Source organism: Rattus norvegicus, chromosome 17 (genome assembly GCF_036323735.1).
Source record: "Rattus norvegicus strain BN/NHsdMcwi chromosome 17, GRCr8, whole genome shotgun sequence".
Lineage (NCBI taxonomy): Eukaryota > Metazoa > Chordata > Mammalia > Rodentia > Muridae > Rattus > Rattus norvegicus.
Window position 1 is genome coordinate 37177428 of NC_086035.1, and position 17948 is coordinate 37195375.

The following is a 17948-nucleotide window of genomic DNA, read 5'->3' on the forward strand; positions in this document are numbered from 1 at the left end:
CAGAGCTAAAATAACTATGATACAGTCTTGATTGAATTGATTTTTGGACTGGAGGACCAATGCTCCTCTATCTTCTTAGCAACTTCATTTGTAATAATCAGAATCTAGAAAGAACCCAGATGTCTTCAACAGAGAAACAGATAAATTGTGGTGCATTTACAAAATGGAGTACTACTCAGCAATTAAAATCAATGATTTCAGGTAGTGGAATGTCCAATTTTCTGAGTAACCTTCGGACTGATTTCCAGAGTGGTTGTACCAGTTTGCAATCTCAATAACAATGGAGGAGTGTTCCGCTTTTTCCACATCCTCGCCAGCAACTGCTGTCACCCAAGTTTCTTGTCTTTGCCATTCTGACTGGTGTGAGGTGGAATCTCAGGGTTGTTTTAATTTGCATTTCCCTGATGACTAAGGATGTTGAACATTTCTTTAGGTCCATTTTGGCTATTCGATTATCCTCAGCTGAGACCATTTTGTTTAGCTCTGTACCCCATTTTTAATAGAGTTATTTGGCTCTCTGAAGTCTAACTTCTTAAGTCCTTAAGTATATTTTAGATATTAGCCCTCTATCAGATGTAGGATTGGTAAAGATCTTTTCCCAACTTGTTGGTTGCCATTTTGTCCTAATGACAGTGTCTTTTCCTTACAGAAGCTTTGCAGTTTTATGAGGTCCCATTTGTTGATTCTTGATCTTAGAGCATAAACCATGGGTGTTTTTTCAGGAAATTTTCCTCAGTGCCCATGTGTTTGAGACTCTTCCCTACTTTTTTCTTCTATTAGTTTGAGTGTATCTGGTTTGATGTGGAGACTCTTGATCCACTTGGATTTAAGCTTTGTATATGGTGATCAGAATGGATCAATTTGCAATCTTCTACATGCTGACTTCCAGTTGAACCAGCATAATTTGTTGAAAATGCTATCTTTCTTCCATTGGATGGTTTTGTCTCTTGTGAAAGAGCAAGTGACTGTAAGTGCATGGGTTCATTTCTGGGTCTTCAATTCTGTTCCACTGATCTATCTGCCTGTCTCTGTACCAATACCATATAGTTTTTATGACTATTGCTCTGTAATACTACTTGACGTCAGGGATGGTGATTCTCCCAGAAGTTCTTTTATTGTTGAGTACAGTTTCTGCTATCCTGGGTTTTTTGTTATTCCAAATGAATTTACAAATTGTTCTTACTATTTCTGTAAAGAATTGAGTAGGAATTTTGATGTGGATTGCATTGAATCTGTAAATTGCTTTTGGCAATGTAGTCATCTTTCCTATATTAATCCTCCCAATCCATGAGCATGGAAGATCTTTCCATCTTCTGAGATCTTCCTCAATTTCTTTCTTCAGAGACTTGAAGTTCTTGTCATACAGATCTTTCACTTGCTTGGCTAAAGTCACACTGTCAATATAAGTGTACTTGTTTGGCTTATAAAAGTGTGTATGACATTGAGAAAAGAAAGTACTGGTTGGGGATTGGAAGAAAATGGAGTAAGTGAAAATATCATATACATGTGTGTAATTCTAAACTGCAACTATCTAGTGTTTAGTTAAACCTTTTGAAGTTCATGTCTAAGTCAATAGAACTATGAGAGTCTGGAAAAATATCTGTCATTTCACATGTATTTATCTTTCTGTCTTATAGGCCCTCTGGTACTTCATTTTGTACTAGCAATTAAATACGATCTTACTACTGAGGAGAGCAATATTGAATGTAAAATTTCAATAACCTCCTGCATTCAAATATGCCTCTACTTTTCAAAAATGATGATTTGCAAAATTCTTATCTGCTCATTTGTTTTTCTAGGTGACTTCAATTGTGTGAATCCATGAGATGGTAGATATTAGCATGGGATAATGAACAATTGTAATAGGACTGTTGAGATTCTTAAAAGTCAATGATAATACCACAACAATTATGAGCTAATATTGAAATTTAGTACCTTGGAGGATTAAAAAAGCAGCAACAACAAAAATATTGCTTCCAATGTGCTGAAAGTCACATGGAAATGGGAATAATTTAAGTGTCCCTTAACTGATGAAAAGATCAAGAAAATGTGGTATTGATATACAACGGAGTAATATTATGATTTATGCAAAATGATGAAGTTTTCAAAGAAATAGATGGACATAGAAAAGTTGATATGGAACTAACTTAGACCCAGAAAAACAAATGAGACATTTACTTTATTATTTGCAGTTACTCAGATGTGAGTGCCCAACGTGGAGTAAGCGTGGGAGCCAAGAACATATGAAGGGATCATAGGTGTGGGTGTTAGGTGGCAAGACTTAGAAGAGAAGTCACAGGATATATATAATATAAATTGAGAAATAGGGAGGGAGCTCCAAATGTGAAAGATGAATGAATCAATATAGAAGGAGAAGTGGGGGGCAAATAACACCAAGGTTGTTAAAGCCTCAAAGAATCATTTTATATTTATTTCAATTAAATACAATATGTGTAAGTACATATCCCCACACATATATATCTTAAAGGAAATTAAAGCACTTGAGTTGAGGATACCTCCCACAATAAGAATAGCCTTAAAAAAGCCCCACTATTGGACATGGAAAAACCTTTGAAGGTTTGGTCATGGAAGTGTAAGTGATTCCTAAAACAATGTAGCTTGTCAGTATAGCTCTGGCTTGCCTCTCCAAGGTAATGGGAACCTCTATTAATGGGTACACCAAATATTTAGGACACATAACTCAATTCAAGTTGGATCTGGCCATAAAGCCTCTTTGCTGTAGTCAACCTTCTATGGCTCCAGGGAATGCTTTGCAAGATACCAAGAGAGGGAAAACAATTAAACAGTCCTACCAAACTGCAACACCTATGAACTGTAAAGATTACCAGCAAGCTGAGATATGCATAATGGTACTATAAGTGGAACTAACATGTTGAGAGTAACAAACAGCTTTTGAATTTGATTTAAGGTCTACTGAATAGCAGAGAAGTCATCCCTTGTATTGAAAACCAAACCTTCTTTATGATAGGAAGGTCATGGATCTTAGAAAACTAACTTCCTTCACATCTTAGACCAACATAATTCCTTATTACATTGTAAATCTTACCCTTTACCTCACAGGTAATTGTAACTAGCTCCCCTCATCAAAGTAGCTTCATTTTTCCAAAAAGAAGTGGATCAAATCACTGAAAACCAAAATTGGACACAATGCAAAGATCAAAGCACCATAAGGACTTCAACTCTAAAAAACCTACATAACCCTCACAGTTTCTGTGTTCAAGGCTTAGGAAACATCACAGAAGAGGAAGCAGAAAAATTAAAAGAACAAGAACATCAAAAAGTTGTTGTCAACCACTTTCTCCTAGAAAAGACTCTATTGACAAAAGCAGGACAGCAATGGGCAATTTAACATGGAAAGTGTTAATTTTCAACCCTAGACAAAGCACCACAGGCAACTATTGACTGCCAAAAAGATCTTAGCCTCTCCTGGGGATAGGCCCTTTTACCTATTGTTCAATAAAGAGTGGTCAGCTTTAAATCTATGGTCATACCAAGAACAAAAATAAACTCGTTGCTTTCTAATTTTATATAATTATACATGCTCATACATATATGTGTGTGAAAGAAGTATAATAAAAGAAAAGGCTGTCAACTTCACAGTGGGAGTGACATAGAAGGGGGTCCAAGGAAGTGGGGCTAGAGGAAGGAAATGGAGGAGGAAGTAACATAGCTCTATTTTAACAAAAACATTCATTAATAAACCCTTGAGAAATAAAAACAAAACAAAATGGAACAGAATAACAACAACAACCAAACAAATGTAAAGAGGGGAGATGGCTTAGTGGTTTAATAGTACACCATGTTTTTGCAGAGAAAATGAGTTTGATTCCCAGCATCTGGGTAGGGTGGTTCACAGTTGCCTACAGACCTAGCATTGGTAAATAAGACACCTGTTTCTGATCTTTGTATGGAATCATTTGTGTGCACAAACTCACACTCAAACACATACACACAAGCATATAATATTTAAAATAAAATCTTTGAAAAAAAATACAACTTTAAAATGAAATACTTCATGGCTTTTTTCACTTGTTTCCTTCAAATATCAATTTGAACAGAGCAGAAACAATGGGAGTTAAAGCCATATTTATGTTTCCATAACACATTGTCTTTCCTAGGAGCATTTTGTTTCTGGGGGACCTTCCAGTAAACCAAAGATTAGGTAACTTGGGAGGAACTCAGTTTGAAAAAGCCAGTCCAGGTGAGTGGGGAAAAGGCTAACTCACACCTGCCAACCCAGCTAGCTTGTTAAGAACAATCCTGGTTTGATCGCCTCCAGAATTCCCTTTGGCCACTGCCTTTTCATTGGTTACATCTGTCTGTGGAAAGATTTCTGGATTAGATGAAATATTTCCAGCCCAAAATGCTCTCCTTTTCTTCAAATTAATGAGCTTAAATTACTTGCCTTATATCCAGGCAGGCCTTTGTCAATTCTGGTATAAACCATGATCACAAGCAGAAATTTGTCCACAGTATATAACATTTTGCTTAAGGAAAGTGTACTATAAAATATTTCTACAGGATAATTAACATAGGAGGTATGACATCATAATCATTTTCATGGCCCTATTTCTTAGTACATCCAACTAAGCTCAGTGATCCATAAATCATTTTGCATTTATCCTGAATTGCTTTATTGGTCCAGTAGTCATCAAAACCATAGAATCTTACACACTACCAGGAATCTACACATTGGAACTCTTCTTCATTTACATGAATTCTTCTTCAGACAGCAGAGCTTCCCATAGACTTCCTATGAAGGTATTGAGTGTTGAGGTTCCAGTGGCTACCTGTATAATAGTATGTTAGATGTAAACAGTCCCCAAATAAGAGCCTTTAGAATGATAAATCACATACTCTAGGTTCATGACAAGAAATCTCATTAGATAGAAAATAACATAGTTTTGCTTGTCAGATGATAGGTAGCTACTGCTGAGAAATGTCACTATGATATTAATTTATCCCAAGTAAAGGTAATTACCAAGCAAAGTTAGATGTATCAACTGATCTAATAGTAACCCAATACATATATGTGTCACCAAATACATCTAAGTAAGATTTAAACAATTCATGGACAGAATCTGCTTGTCACAGTAACCCTTTTCAAGGTCTATAGTGCCTTAAGGTCTTAAGTCATATCTTAAGCAGTAATCAGAAATTATTTGACAGTGTTTGAGGACATAAATATGTCTTGGTACCTAAAGGCCTTCTAAACATCTGAATTTGAACCATGTGTTATTCTTTTGGGCCTAGAATATAATGGAAAAATATTGAGTTGTCCCATAGGTATCTAATGAGACTGATAAGAGTTAAACTGCTCACCATATGTGACTCTAACTGCAACCTTGTGCTCCAATGTTCAGAATTAATTAAAAATTATGTCATCTTATACAAGATTCAGTAAATATTTCGGAAGTGGTCACCAAAGAACTTAAGACCAATAGAAAAGACATAGCTATTTTCCTAAGTCATGAAATTCTGACCAATCCTCATGGGGTAGAGATGATTCTATTCATTTATAATTTAACTGGGAACCTGGTTGTGGGCTTGAAATGAGCTGAAAGATGCAGAAGTGACCACCTTAATCACCATTGTTATGGTGCTTTTGACATCATTGAGGCCAAAAAATATGGAGTCATCATTGAGTCTGCGGGTGTGTACTTCCTCCTGCCTCCTAGCAGCTTATGGCCTTGGGCATGGTGTACTGCAATATGTAGAGGTAGAAGATTAAAGCAGAACTACTGTGAAGGAGATTTCCAGAATCAACAGGCAAGACGTGGCTGGACTCATTAGAGATGCTGCTGTCTTTGACTCAGCCATCCATTTGTAAGTAATTCTGATCCTCTTTCTTCTAAGTGAGCTTAAACAATGCACTATGTTGAAAAGCTTGTTTCAGAAATTAGCTTCTTTGTTGATATTTTTCTTACACAGAAAGTGAATGGACCTTTATGCCTAACTCACAAAAGTAAAGCCAGAAGTACTTTTTAAACTTTACTCTAGAAAGCAACAGTACAGTATACTCTTACATTAGTGGTTCTGAAAGGGAAGCCTTCTTATCCCGGAGATAGACAGGAATGTCTAGGGACAGTTTTCCTTGTCTTAGGTGATATAAGAAAAAGAGAATAGTACCTGAGTCTAATTTTAGAGACCAGCAATGTGTATAGTCAACAATGCACAACCAGGAGAACTCCAGAATGAGGACAATCCATCTCTAAAAGTCAAAATTGTAGATACTGAGATGTTTGACTGTAATAAAAACATAGAAGTTGATGGGTTCAATATATAACTACTGTAGAAGGAAGTAATATGTTCTCGTTTCTGCATCTCTGCTATGAGTTACATGACTTGAGTGAAATTAAACTTGTCTTCAATTCTGGAGATATATGAGACACGGCTAGAAGATATGGGCCTGTATTGCTTTGGCAGTTTTGTACCAATTATATGTTATGCATTTCAAATTACATTCATTAAAAGTTTAATGGAACAGAAATTTTTTCAAATTTCTATCACTAAAGGTGAATGGATTTTTCATACTGAGACATTTGCTCGTTCATCCTGCTGAGTGTGTAAATTACTGATATGTTACAGTTCTGTTTTTATCCATCTGTAAAATAAAAGTAATGATGAAACCAACATCAATCAGTATAAAAAGGAAAGGAAGATTTTGACAGAGCAATGGAAGTTGACAAAAATCTAGTCTACTGGGTCATGTGATCAAAAGTAAAGTTTGGACTTTACAAATAACAGTGCCTGATAATACTTATATTTAGTTATGGGCATCAATTCTGCCACCCTAATCTATATGAAAGCCCAATATAGTTAAGATATCCCATGGTGGCATACACTGTTTATAGTGCTGGCATTTTTCTTCCCACACCAGCTAAGAATAGGAATTAAAGAAAATCACTTAATCTTGTAAGAGTACTCTTTTTTTCAATACAGTTTAATGCTATTACACTGGCCCAGTCTACCTCCAGGGGCATTGTAAAGCTCAAATTCACTAAAATAAAATAAAATGTGAATCTTTTGGTAGAATGGCAAATGAATACATGTATTATTGTGACCAAGCAAAGCCAGTCCATATAATCCTTTACATGACAGAACTCTCTTCAACCTCAGTATTGAACAGCAGGCAAGCATGTCTTGATTCCTGTCAGGAATTAAGTTGAAATAGTGGTATGCTGTCTTTGTAATGAGGCAAATATTGCCTATTAAGTAACAAGAATGTCTTGGAGACAGTGACTACTTAAGACCAGCATAAATTCCCAGTACACTAATCTGTCTCCAGAGAAAGACTTAAAAACACTCAAGAGTTTAAGGTCCAAAATTTCAGAATAAATTCTGATAATCCACAGCTACATAATGTCTTCAAGTTGAGAAACCATCTATCTGTGTGAATGTAATTACTTAATTGAAGATTTTTTTTAATTTTATTAACTTGAGTATTTCTTATATACATTTCGAGTGTTATCCCCTTTCCTGGTTTCCTTGCAAACATCCCCCTAATCCCTCCCCCTCCCCTTCTTTGTAGGTGTTCCCCTCCCCACCCTCCTCCCATTGCCGCCCTCCCCCCAACAATCTAGTTCACTGGGGGGTTCAGTCTTAGCAGGACCCAGGGCTTCCCCTTCCACTGGTGCTCTTACTAGGATATTCATTGCTACCTATGAGGTCAGAGTCCAGGGTCAGTCCATGTATAGTCTTTAGGTAGTGGCTTAGTCCCTGGAAGCTCTGGTTGCTTGGCATTGTTGTACATATGGGGTCTCGAGCCCCTTCAAGCTCTTCCAGTTCTTTCTCTGATTCCAATTGAAGATTTTTTATTAGAAGTTTTGTATTCATTACCACAGCTGACAGACAGAGGATGCCAGGCAATGAAAGAGATAAATTTTTTCTTGATAATCAAGAATGAATTACCACTGATAACCTGAGGTGGGTAGTCCAATATAATTTTTGTTTCTGTACAGTAGGAATACTTCCACTGTTGTTGATGTCACACTTACTCCAGTGGGAGGATGTGACTTCTGTTCCAATTCACGACAATGAGGCTGGCTATGATGAGGTGTCTCTTAAAAACTTGTTTGACCATGCCATCAAAGTGTCACAGGACACCACTGCTCTCACTATGGAAATGCGCAAAATATTTGTGAGTATCTCACTAACTTCCGTTGTCTTCAGCCACTGATTCTAGTATATTTCCAAAAAGATTCAAACCATATTTCAAACAATATAAGTTTCATAGAAAAGAGAAAGCACATGCTACTGAAAGTTAGGACAAGAAGAATGAGGCAGTTTTGTGAAATTACAAACACTTTCAAAGAGTTCAGTGACTTACAAAAATTTCCTCTAGTAATATGATATTTTTCTTAAAATAAATTATTCTTAAATTGACATGTGTGACAAAAACCCAGTAGTTTTATTTATTTCCAGAAGGAGATTTGACCTTGTTTGCAGGAGGTTGACCTCCATTGGTATCTTTATTTGACAGACATTCCATAGAGGAGAAGTGGAGTATAGTAACTTGCATAGAGTGCATAAAATAATCATAAAATGTACTGGTGCTAGGATGGAAATATAAAAATAATATAAAGCCTCTTAGAAACTCCTAAATACCAGGGGTCATTGCATAAAAGTTTTCTAGAGGATGCTTATTAGTAAGAGGGCAGGTTTAGAAGAGACGTGGTTTATCACTTTCCAATGGCTGTATATTATCAGTTTGTCAGGCAGTGTTAGTGAGGAGATACTGGAGCCAGAGAATACATCTCTGTATTTGCAATAGGCATGCCCTCACTCTGTGCTTACTCACAAGTTTCCTTTCAACCCTCATGCCGTTTCAGTTCTCCGATGACTTCTCTTCAAGTATGTTCAAAAAATTTGTAAGTACCTCACTGATTGTTATCATCTTCAAAACCAAGCAGCCACACAAGCAAACAAGCAAGCAAAGAAACAAACAACTAAAGACCAACCCAGAATCTTCATACTAATATTTGCACTGCAATTTGTATGAGAAGAGCACTAAAACAATTTTAAAGACTATTCCCCCACAAGTTAAAGACAACCATACTCATTAAAAAGAGAATGGGAGGGGGGCAGCTTTGGAAAATCTCTGGTTGATGAGAAGAGAAAAATAGAGAAGAGGAAATAATGTGATTAGTCTAAAATCTCACCAATCGTGTGTAAGAATTATAGTGGAGTGGAAGTCTTATCTCCCAGGTATCTTCATCAGGACTCAAGCACCAGTGTTCCTCGTCATGTGGTATACTGCTGCTTTCCTATAAAATTTAACTGCAGTGTAATGCATATCCACAGGGACTACAAATGTGAACAGGACCCCATGTCAGACAAAGAGAGGACACTAAGCTAATGGCCTTTTATGAAGTCTCAACTGCTAAGAGTCACTGCTGATAGGTCTCAGAAGCCTTAGTTTCTTTTGTGGGAGGGTTGGTTTAGAACTGAAACTAGATTTTCTCTAACTGGTAGCAATATATTATGTGTTCAAGGTCAGTAAATGCAAAGAGAAAATGATTAGTATGACAACAGCATCCCAAGAATAACTGTATTTGAAATAAATAATGTTTATATTATCTTTTTAATCCTGAGACTTTTTTCTAGATAGAGTTTCTCTGTTTAATTATAGCTGTACTGAAACATACTCCATAAGCCAGGGTGGCTTCAAACTCAGTGATATCAGCATTCCTTTGCCACCAAATTGCTGGGATTATAGGTGTGTCCCACAACCACCCAGCTCTGCAGATTTTTTTTCTTTTCTCATTCTTGACTGATACCTTTTAATTTTTAATGTTCTTAGTAATCCATTAACCTTTCATAAAATATCTTTAATTAATTTTACATTAAAGCTATTTTGAATACTATATCAAAATTAATGTTATAGGTATGTGTTTATATATTTATTAATATATAAACATTATTTTCTATTTTGTTTTCAAGTGATTTTCATTATTTTTATGGATAAGTATTTCTTATCTAATTATTCATAGAGATTAATAAATACTTACTATTAATAAAATTCTATTCAAATGTTATGTTTAATTTAATATGGTTCAAGTTGTAAATGTTCAGTATTAGTAAAAGGAATATCTTTAATTTCATAATACCTAGAGGCATTTAAGTTTATACACACAGAAAATAAAGATTAATAAATATAGAGAAACTATGGCATTGTGATCACATAAACAGATTATCTTTGAAAATTGTTTTACTTATAATTTTAATATTTTCAGCTTTTTCTCGACACTAGAATTGCTGAGGTCTGAGAACAAGAGAGCATGGTAAAGAGAAAAAAAGACTGAGAAGTTAAAAATAATTTGATGAAAATCAAGTTGAGATTACAAATTAAATAGGAAAAATATAGGTAAAGGATCAACTTTTCAAATTTGTCCATGTCAGATTTTATGTAGTCCTCATGTGTAAAAAAACCACAGAGCTATTGCATTAATCCCTGTGCTCATGACGTATTCATTTCCATAATCCCCAGAACTGAACTAACTCAGTTGTCATTTTCCCTTTTTAGGTATTGGGTTTTCTTAAGGACATGAAGCACATGGTCGAGACTCTCAACAGTTGCCACACATTTTCCCTCAGCATTCCAGTAACTAGAGAGGAAGCCAGAAAGATCCCAGTGAGTCCTCAGACTAGGTTTTTCATCTACATAGCTGAAGGAACATCTTGCCTATGCCATTTTGTGGAAATATGAGGGGGGAATGTGTCAAGAGTGAGCAATTAAAAAAAAATCTGTGAGATAAGTGATGAATTATAAGTTAAAGAAAATGTTAAAAAATATTGTTGGAGAACCAAAAAATTCCAGAGACCACCCAAAATTTTCTTATTATTTGGATTTTATTTATTATTATATAATAAATAATTAGTACTTAATAATTTAGTTGGATATCTCTGGATTAAAATAATACTTTATGCCTATTCTTAAGACATGCAAACACAATTACCTTCATGATCTATCACTCATGTCTTCCCACTGGTGACATGCTCACTATTGACCCTCACACAAACTCTTCTTAATTCTTACAACTCTCCTGGTTTTGATTTTTCTCTTTTCTTTGCTTCATGATATTTGTATTTTCTACTGAGCCTTAATGAATTTTTCTGTACAAATTAGTTCTATGTTTATGTGTAAAGTCCCTATACCCTCATTTGGGATGAGGTGAACATATCCCAGCAACTATATTTATAATTTTTACCTCTTCCTCCTGATTTGATGCCATAACTTATCTCCTAATAAATAAATTTGATATCATTTTGAAAATAATAAGAACAGGTGAAGGAAAAGGGGCTAAAGGGGTAGAGAATGTTTGTAGATGATTTTAGAGACCTACTGCAGAACAAGGCAGTTCACAGAGTATTATTTCTTTTTCAACATTATTGTGAAAATCCCTCCTGAAAGCTACCTGATGTAGTAAAAGTGAGTACTTCAAAGATTGATGTAATTGATCCTTTTCCATGAGTAATAAGAATGAGCATCTGCTATTTATTCATTCAAGTCTCCATTCTTAGTCACATGCCACCAAGCTCTCAGCTTTATTTGATGTCTTTAAAGTCATATGTACCATTGTTCTTCCCCTGTACATGCTGACAAACAGATGTTTATGCTAGAGGAACAGAACCAAGTTGACTTGGGTAATCAAATCTATCACTACCAGATTGCCTTCAATATATCTTTCTATTATTTGAAATAGCATAGTTATCATAATCTAGTACGATTGTGATCAATCTAGTTTATTAGCGTGATGAATTTGAGTTAAATGATTTATATTTTGGACTGGGGGTGGGGTATCTGTCTTTCCTACATTATGTTCTGTAGGAACATATCGAGACCCAAGCAAAGCCTCAGATGCCCATGAACAAGCAAAATAGTCAACTATATAACTTTTAAATGGCGAGAGGATGGTAGAATTTCATCTTGACAGCAGAATATGATTAATATAGATCATTCACAATGTAGCACTTTATCTAAGTTGTTTCATCACTTTTGTCCACAAGAGTAATTGTGTTAATTCATTGTTTCTAATTAAAAACCACATGTATCTAATTCTTGGATATTTCATTTATCTTAATATGATTGCTCTTCTATGATGAATAGCTTGAAGAGTTCCTGAAAATTATACTTAGTATACTGAATGCCTGGAAGAAATCTCTGTATGACCTAGAGACCAAACTCCATGGGATGAAAGGTGCCCCTGATGCAATTTTAATAAGATCCAAATCCATAAGGAAACTAAACAGAGAACTTCTAGAGACTATCATGATGATACTCAGCAAGGTGAGTAGTCTTCTTGCCTTCCACTTTTCTTCTTCATAATGATGTGATTTCTGTAGTATTGAGGAATTTTGAAATATAGGACTTCTCATGAACACAATGTAGGCATTCCATCTTATATGTAGCTTAACAACAATGATGGACATAAAATGAGGCTTTTCTTCACAGTCATTTGGAGAGTACTTTTCCTGAGTAAAGTGACAAGCTCCTGATTATTTCATTGTCTCTAATAACATTCACCATCGGCTTGTCTACCTCCTATGTGAGAAAATTGTCAACAGTGCTTTCATTGTCCCTTGGCTACACAGATCTACACTGAGGTGACAATTTCCTGGTCCTCTCTCTAGTTATGAAATATCATACTTCAACTGATATCAGTTTATTTTAAGAAAATGTATCCATGCATCTCCAATCCAGCTTTTAGATGACAGATTTGTAGAAGTCTGTGCTAGATTTATGGGAATTCATGCTTTTGACCAACATTTTACACTACTAATATTTTCCTAAATATAATTTAATATTTAGAAGGAAAGATGACAAATACATAGAATTCGTGGTAATATTAAGTGACTGACTACCCTTTTGGTTATTAGGTTGATCCTCGGATGGAGGAAAATAATAAATACCCTTTATGGACAGATCTGGAATCCTTGAAGACAACTGACAAAGAACATGAATTTTTTGCTCTTTATAAATTGTTTTACTGTCTGCGTGTTGACACATTTACAGTTGACCTTTATCTCAAGCACTTGAAGTGTGTGCTTTATAGTGGTGACATCTGCAACTCTGTAAACTTTTATGGAGATCCTTGATGAACCATCATTTTACAGTTTCTTATAATTTTATTCTTTTCAAGGTATGCCTGAGTGTAATGGTTCTCTTTCATAAAATAAAAAGAGACACAAAAACATCTTACACTATTCTTTTTCCTTAACATTCTTTGCATTCATCTATGCCTATCATCTACACAACACAAGATATGCCAACTTATGGGGTGGGGGTGGGTGGAAATAAATGGCAATTTCATTCTGTGAGATTTTTTGTGTCATGGAAATTTATAAGAAGAAGGAATTTTAGAATTCTAAAAAGTCTCTCCAGTGGGACAGCTTTTCAAAGGCCTCAAAATGGCATATTGTTTAAATCAATATTTTCAGGCAGATTTACTGTTGCTACAGGAACTATATAGATCCAGCAAAAAGTGATTAGAAGGGATCCTTACCAGTTGTTTTAAAACACACTTTCTTTATTGAGAGAGGGTGAGTAGAGTTAACACTATGGGTTTCAATGTAAGACATATTTGAAGAAAAGGCCTCTCTGTAGCAAGAATATCAATAATCCCATGGAAAAAGAATGATTCCAATTCTAGAATTTCATACAATAAGAATAGATTGAAGAAAATTCACCATGGATACCTCAGTAAACATGTGTACATACAATAAAATAATGTGTCTGTTAGTGTGGCACAAATCACTGGATCTTGGTGCCAGACATGTCTAGCTTGGTAAAGAATGTGTCTGCCTCTGCACATGTGATGCCTTCAGGATGATCAGAAATTTCCAGACCCCTTTCTAGCAGAGCATCTGCTATCACCAGGTCAGTGGAGGCAGATCTGAGTGTCTCTTCCTCCTGTTTCCTTGCCTCAATCCACTCTGTCTCTGGCGCATCATGTAAATTGACTAGTCATAGAGCAAGGGAGGGGATATCTAGAGATTGTATTCTAATAACTGCACTTAAGAGGGAACACCCTCCACACCCTGTGCAGTACTCCCAGGCTTAGTGAAGTATATGAGAAAAGGCATATGATTGATCAGTATAGGCAGGATAGTGACAGAAGAGGGTGCTGGAAACTAAGGGGTAAGACAGGTCTGCAATATTTCTGTATGTTGGCCTGGGGTCACTATCAAGGTTATAAAAGTTCTGTTTTTCTGGCTCTGCTGATGCATACTCTAGTATTTGCACTGACTTCCATGTACTGACATGGATGGACTCATATGTATGTATGCATGCATGCTGTCGATCCGTAAAGCAATTCAATTATATGATCAATATTTTTGGTCCAGAAGATGTAGTGCTATGCTATTGAAGTGAGCTTCACAGAAAGTGAGATTGAAGTATTTGATGCTGCTCAGAGCCAGGTGGTTATAGAAACTACAAAAGGGCTCATACAATTCTGTTGAACTTGCAAAATAATACTAAACATAGATAGAGCTCTTGCTAGGAGGTCTGCTTTCACAGGCTGTCTGTGAAAAACAGGCATGGAATGCTTGAAAGGGGGCTAGACAAAGCTATTGTAGGTCACTGACCAGTAGAGCTTGGTAAAAAGGCAATGGAGGATACTGAACCCCAGGCCTTGCATATGGTACCCTATGCTCAACTCTGACTGCTGATGAGGTTCTGTTTCTGAGGCTGCTGAAGCCAAAACATGCCATAGGAAGCCATTTTCTGTTGACTAAGCATCATAAGCTGTGAATTAGATTGTTCAAAGACAGCAGTTGACCATCCTGGGGGCTGCAGACAGACAGACACACAGGCAGTCAGGCAGGTAGGCAGGAAGGCAGATAGGCAGACAAACAGATAGAAAAGCACACACACACACACACACACACAGAGAAACACACACACTCACACACACAAACTCTCTCTCTCTCTCTCACACACACACACACAGAGAGAGAGAGAGAGAGAGAGAGAGAGAGAGAGAGAGAGAGAGAGAAACATAGAGACACAGATACAGACAGACACAGAGACAGACATGTGTATTTCTGGATATATACTCTCTGAGGCATTGTAAGAAAATTCAATATTTGGGCAGTAGCAGATAACCTTAGGGAGACAGGATTTTGTGAGTAGTTGGTACAAGGATAAAGGTGAAGTAATTGGAATTAGAGGGAGGCTATCTTGTGAGTTAGATTGCTGAAGATGCCGAGAGAAAGTTTGGAGTAGGAACAGAGATAAAGATGGGCCATTAGAACATCATTTATCTGAAGAAGTTGTTGAGATTATTTGCCTGCTGTGTGATCATGTGGTTACTCAAGTTGATGAGGAGTGGGTCAGGAGCAGAAAGATATATTGCTACTGAGTTTAATAATGGACAGTACTAGAGAGAAAGCCCTAGTCAGAGTAGAGTGAGGTGACCTGGGTAGTGCCACAGGTGATCTAGATATTATTTCTCAGTACCATCTGTACTGCTATAACCTCTGGTGAGGGTGGAGATTCCATTGAGACATGTGAATTAGGTGACAGAGCTACACAACCTGGATTGAGCCCTCTGAGTCTGTGTTGCTCTGGGGCATGGCTCCAAGGGTTTGAGGTCACTGTCTGTGCTTCTCTGACAGCTGCTTGAGCTCTGTCCAAGTCTTCCCATAAGTCATTTAGATATGCATTCTTGTAGAACTCTTAAGCAGAATTTCTCTCAGACCCTTTGGTATCTTCTTTGTTTTCCATTGATTTACTCCTTCAATGAAACTCTGATCATGCTATCACTTCAGGCTATGTGGTCCTTATCTCTCTTTAGATTGAATCTCTATTCATGTAGGAAAGCACAACCAAACATTAGGTGGAGCTCAGTGAAACCCTCAGAAGAACAGGGGAAAGACTGCAGGTGCCAGAAGGGTTGTAGACAACAGAAGAGCATGACCCAAAGAATCAATTAACAGGCCTCAGAGGGACTCACAGAGACTGAAGCAGTAATCATGGAGGCTGGATGGTTCTGCGTTGGGTCTTCTGCATATATTGTTTCTTTTGTTTGTTTGTTTGTTTTTTAGCTTGGCCCATTTGTAGGACTCCTTACAGTGGGAGTGAGGCATTGCTGTCTCTTTTCCTTGCTCTTGGGATACTTTCCCTCCTACTGGGTTACCTAGTCCAGCCTTGATATGGAGGTTTGTGCCTCATCTAATTATGCAGTGTTCTTTTGCTAGCCCTGGGAGGCCTGCTTTTTTCTGAAGGAAAACAGGAGCAGTTGATCTTGGGGAGAGGGTAGATGTGCATGCCTAGGGGTTGCTGGAAGAAAGGAAAAAGGAAGGCTGTAGTAGAGATATATGGTATGAGAGAATATGTAGAAAAGAAGTTTTCTATTCTCATCTCTTCTGTGTTCTCAGAAGTAGGCTTCAGGAATTCTTGTGTCTGCTGATTTTATTGATGGTGTCAGGTTTTCCAGTTGGATCAGCATTGTCATCCATCTGCAAATAAGCAGCTGCCTAGTGCAATGGCAAATAGTGATCTGACGTCATCTTTGGGAACTTTAACTTCCAGAATCCTCTGTTGTATATTTAGTAGTATCATTGTATCACTTGGATTTATTCTCCTCAGTGAAGTTAAAAGAAATCCACATGGATCAGTTGGATCAGAGTCTGCATATTCTTGGTGCAGGATCTAGACACCATCTTCCTTGAGACCCTTTCTTTGTTTTTTGACTATGTTCTCCATTTCAGACATACCCATGTAGATGTTCTTCCACTATTTTAGAAGGGGAGGTGGTATGGAATAGTATCGTATATGTCCTGGATGTCTAGTGGCCCATTAGCAAATGTGATGGAAGAATTCTTACATATTTCTAGGTTGCATGTCAAGTTGAATTTCAGTTTGACTTGGTCCTCTTCCAGATGTAACCATGCTTGGATGATTTGTTCTGTCCCCTGATACAAATCACTATCCTTAACATCTTTATCAACTCCTCACTTATGTAGGGACATAACATGTTTTGTTTACAGATTTGTCTACCAGTTTTTGTTTTTGTGATTCTTTCACTGCTCCCTGAGTTTACTGAGTACTGACTTTTAGACATTTCTCCAGGAGAATATAGTACCTTTTGTGTACAGAAGCCTTTATGGACCCCTGAATAAATTTCCCCCTGAGTCCAGTGTGGGTATGGAAACTCTTTAATGAAAATAAGTTTGACCTGATCAGTAATATAGACATGTTGGCTAGTATTTCCAGGTGACTTGTTTTCAGTTGTGTTTAATCAGGATTAATTTTGTTTGATGTTCAAGAAGAATGGTAGATAGTCTCTGGGAGCTGACCAGAAGGTCTGGGTTTAGTGGGTTACCTGATCTTCCTTCTCCTTTCAAATCTGCTCAACTACATCTGGGACCAGATATGAGGCTGTAGGCCATGAAGGTTCTTCTGGGGACTTCATTCCATGTCTGGATGAAGGAGATAGGCAAAAAGGCTGTTGAATATGAAGAGGTCAGGAAGGAGGAGGAGGGAACAAGAAAAGGAGCAGGAAAAATTCAAAAAAAGAACAGGGAAAGGGAAGTCCAAATTGTAAAGCTACAGTTCATCATGTTAGAGTTTAGGTCTAAATCATTCCCAAGATCTCATGGCTTGAGATCAAGCATTTTTCTGCATTGAGGGTGATGGGAGATTTACAAGGTGAAGCCTAGTATAAAAAAAGTTTCATTGTGTGTACCTCTAAGGAGATGCTCAACCCTTTCTGTCTCTGTCTCTCACTATGTATGTTTCACTCTGTCTCTCAGTGTCTGTGTCTGCTCTCTCTGTCTCTGTTGACTATCTTTCTATCTATCCATCTCTCTATGTATATCATCATCATTATCATCATCATCATCATCGTCATCGTTGTCGTCATCATCATCATCATCATCATCATCATCATCATCATCATCATCTCTTTCTCTCTTTCTCT

General features: G+C 36.9%; 2 protein-coding genes across 4 annotated transcripts in view; both read left to right on the plus strand.

Moving 5' to 3' along the window:
• The first annotated feature begins 5761 nt into the window (after nt 1-5761).
• Prl7c1 (prolactin family 7, subfamily c, member 1) lies at nt 5762-13222 on the plus strand. Of its 2 annotated transcripts, NM_001317798.2 has the most exons (6): nt 5762-5847; nt 7983-8161; nt 8853-8891; nt 10547-10654; nt 12131-12310; nt 12901-13222. In NM_001317798.2, the coding sequence occupies exons 1-6, from the start codon at nt 5817-5819 to the stop codon at nt 13117-13119; spliced, it is 756 nt and encodes a 251-aa protein (NP_001304727.1). In that variant the 5' UTR covers nt 5762-5816; the 3' UTR covers nt 13120-13222. The 2 variants fall into 2 exon arrangements, with proteins under 2 accessions (NP_001304727.1, XP_038951996.1); XM_039096068.1 differs by lacking the exon at nt 8853-8891 and having other exon boundaries at nt 5817-5847.
• A 503-nt stretch (nt 13223-13725) lies between these two features.
• Nucleotides 13726-17948, plus strand: part of Prl7d1 (prolactin family 7, subfamily D, member 1) — a 70582-nt gene continuing 66359 nt past the window's right edge. For both annotated transcript variants that reach the window (XM_039096115.2, XM_039096116.2), the window contains exon 1: nt 13726-13900. The gene's annotated coding sequence lies outside the window, so the exon portion shown is untranslated. The remainder of the gene's footprint in view (nt 13901-17948) is intronic.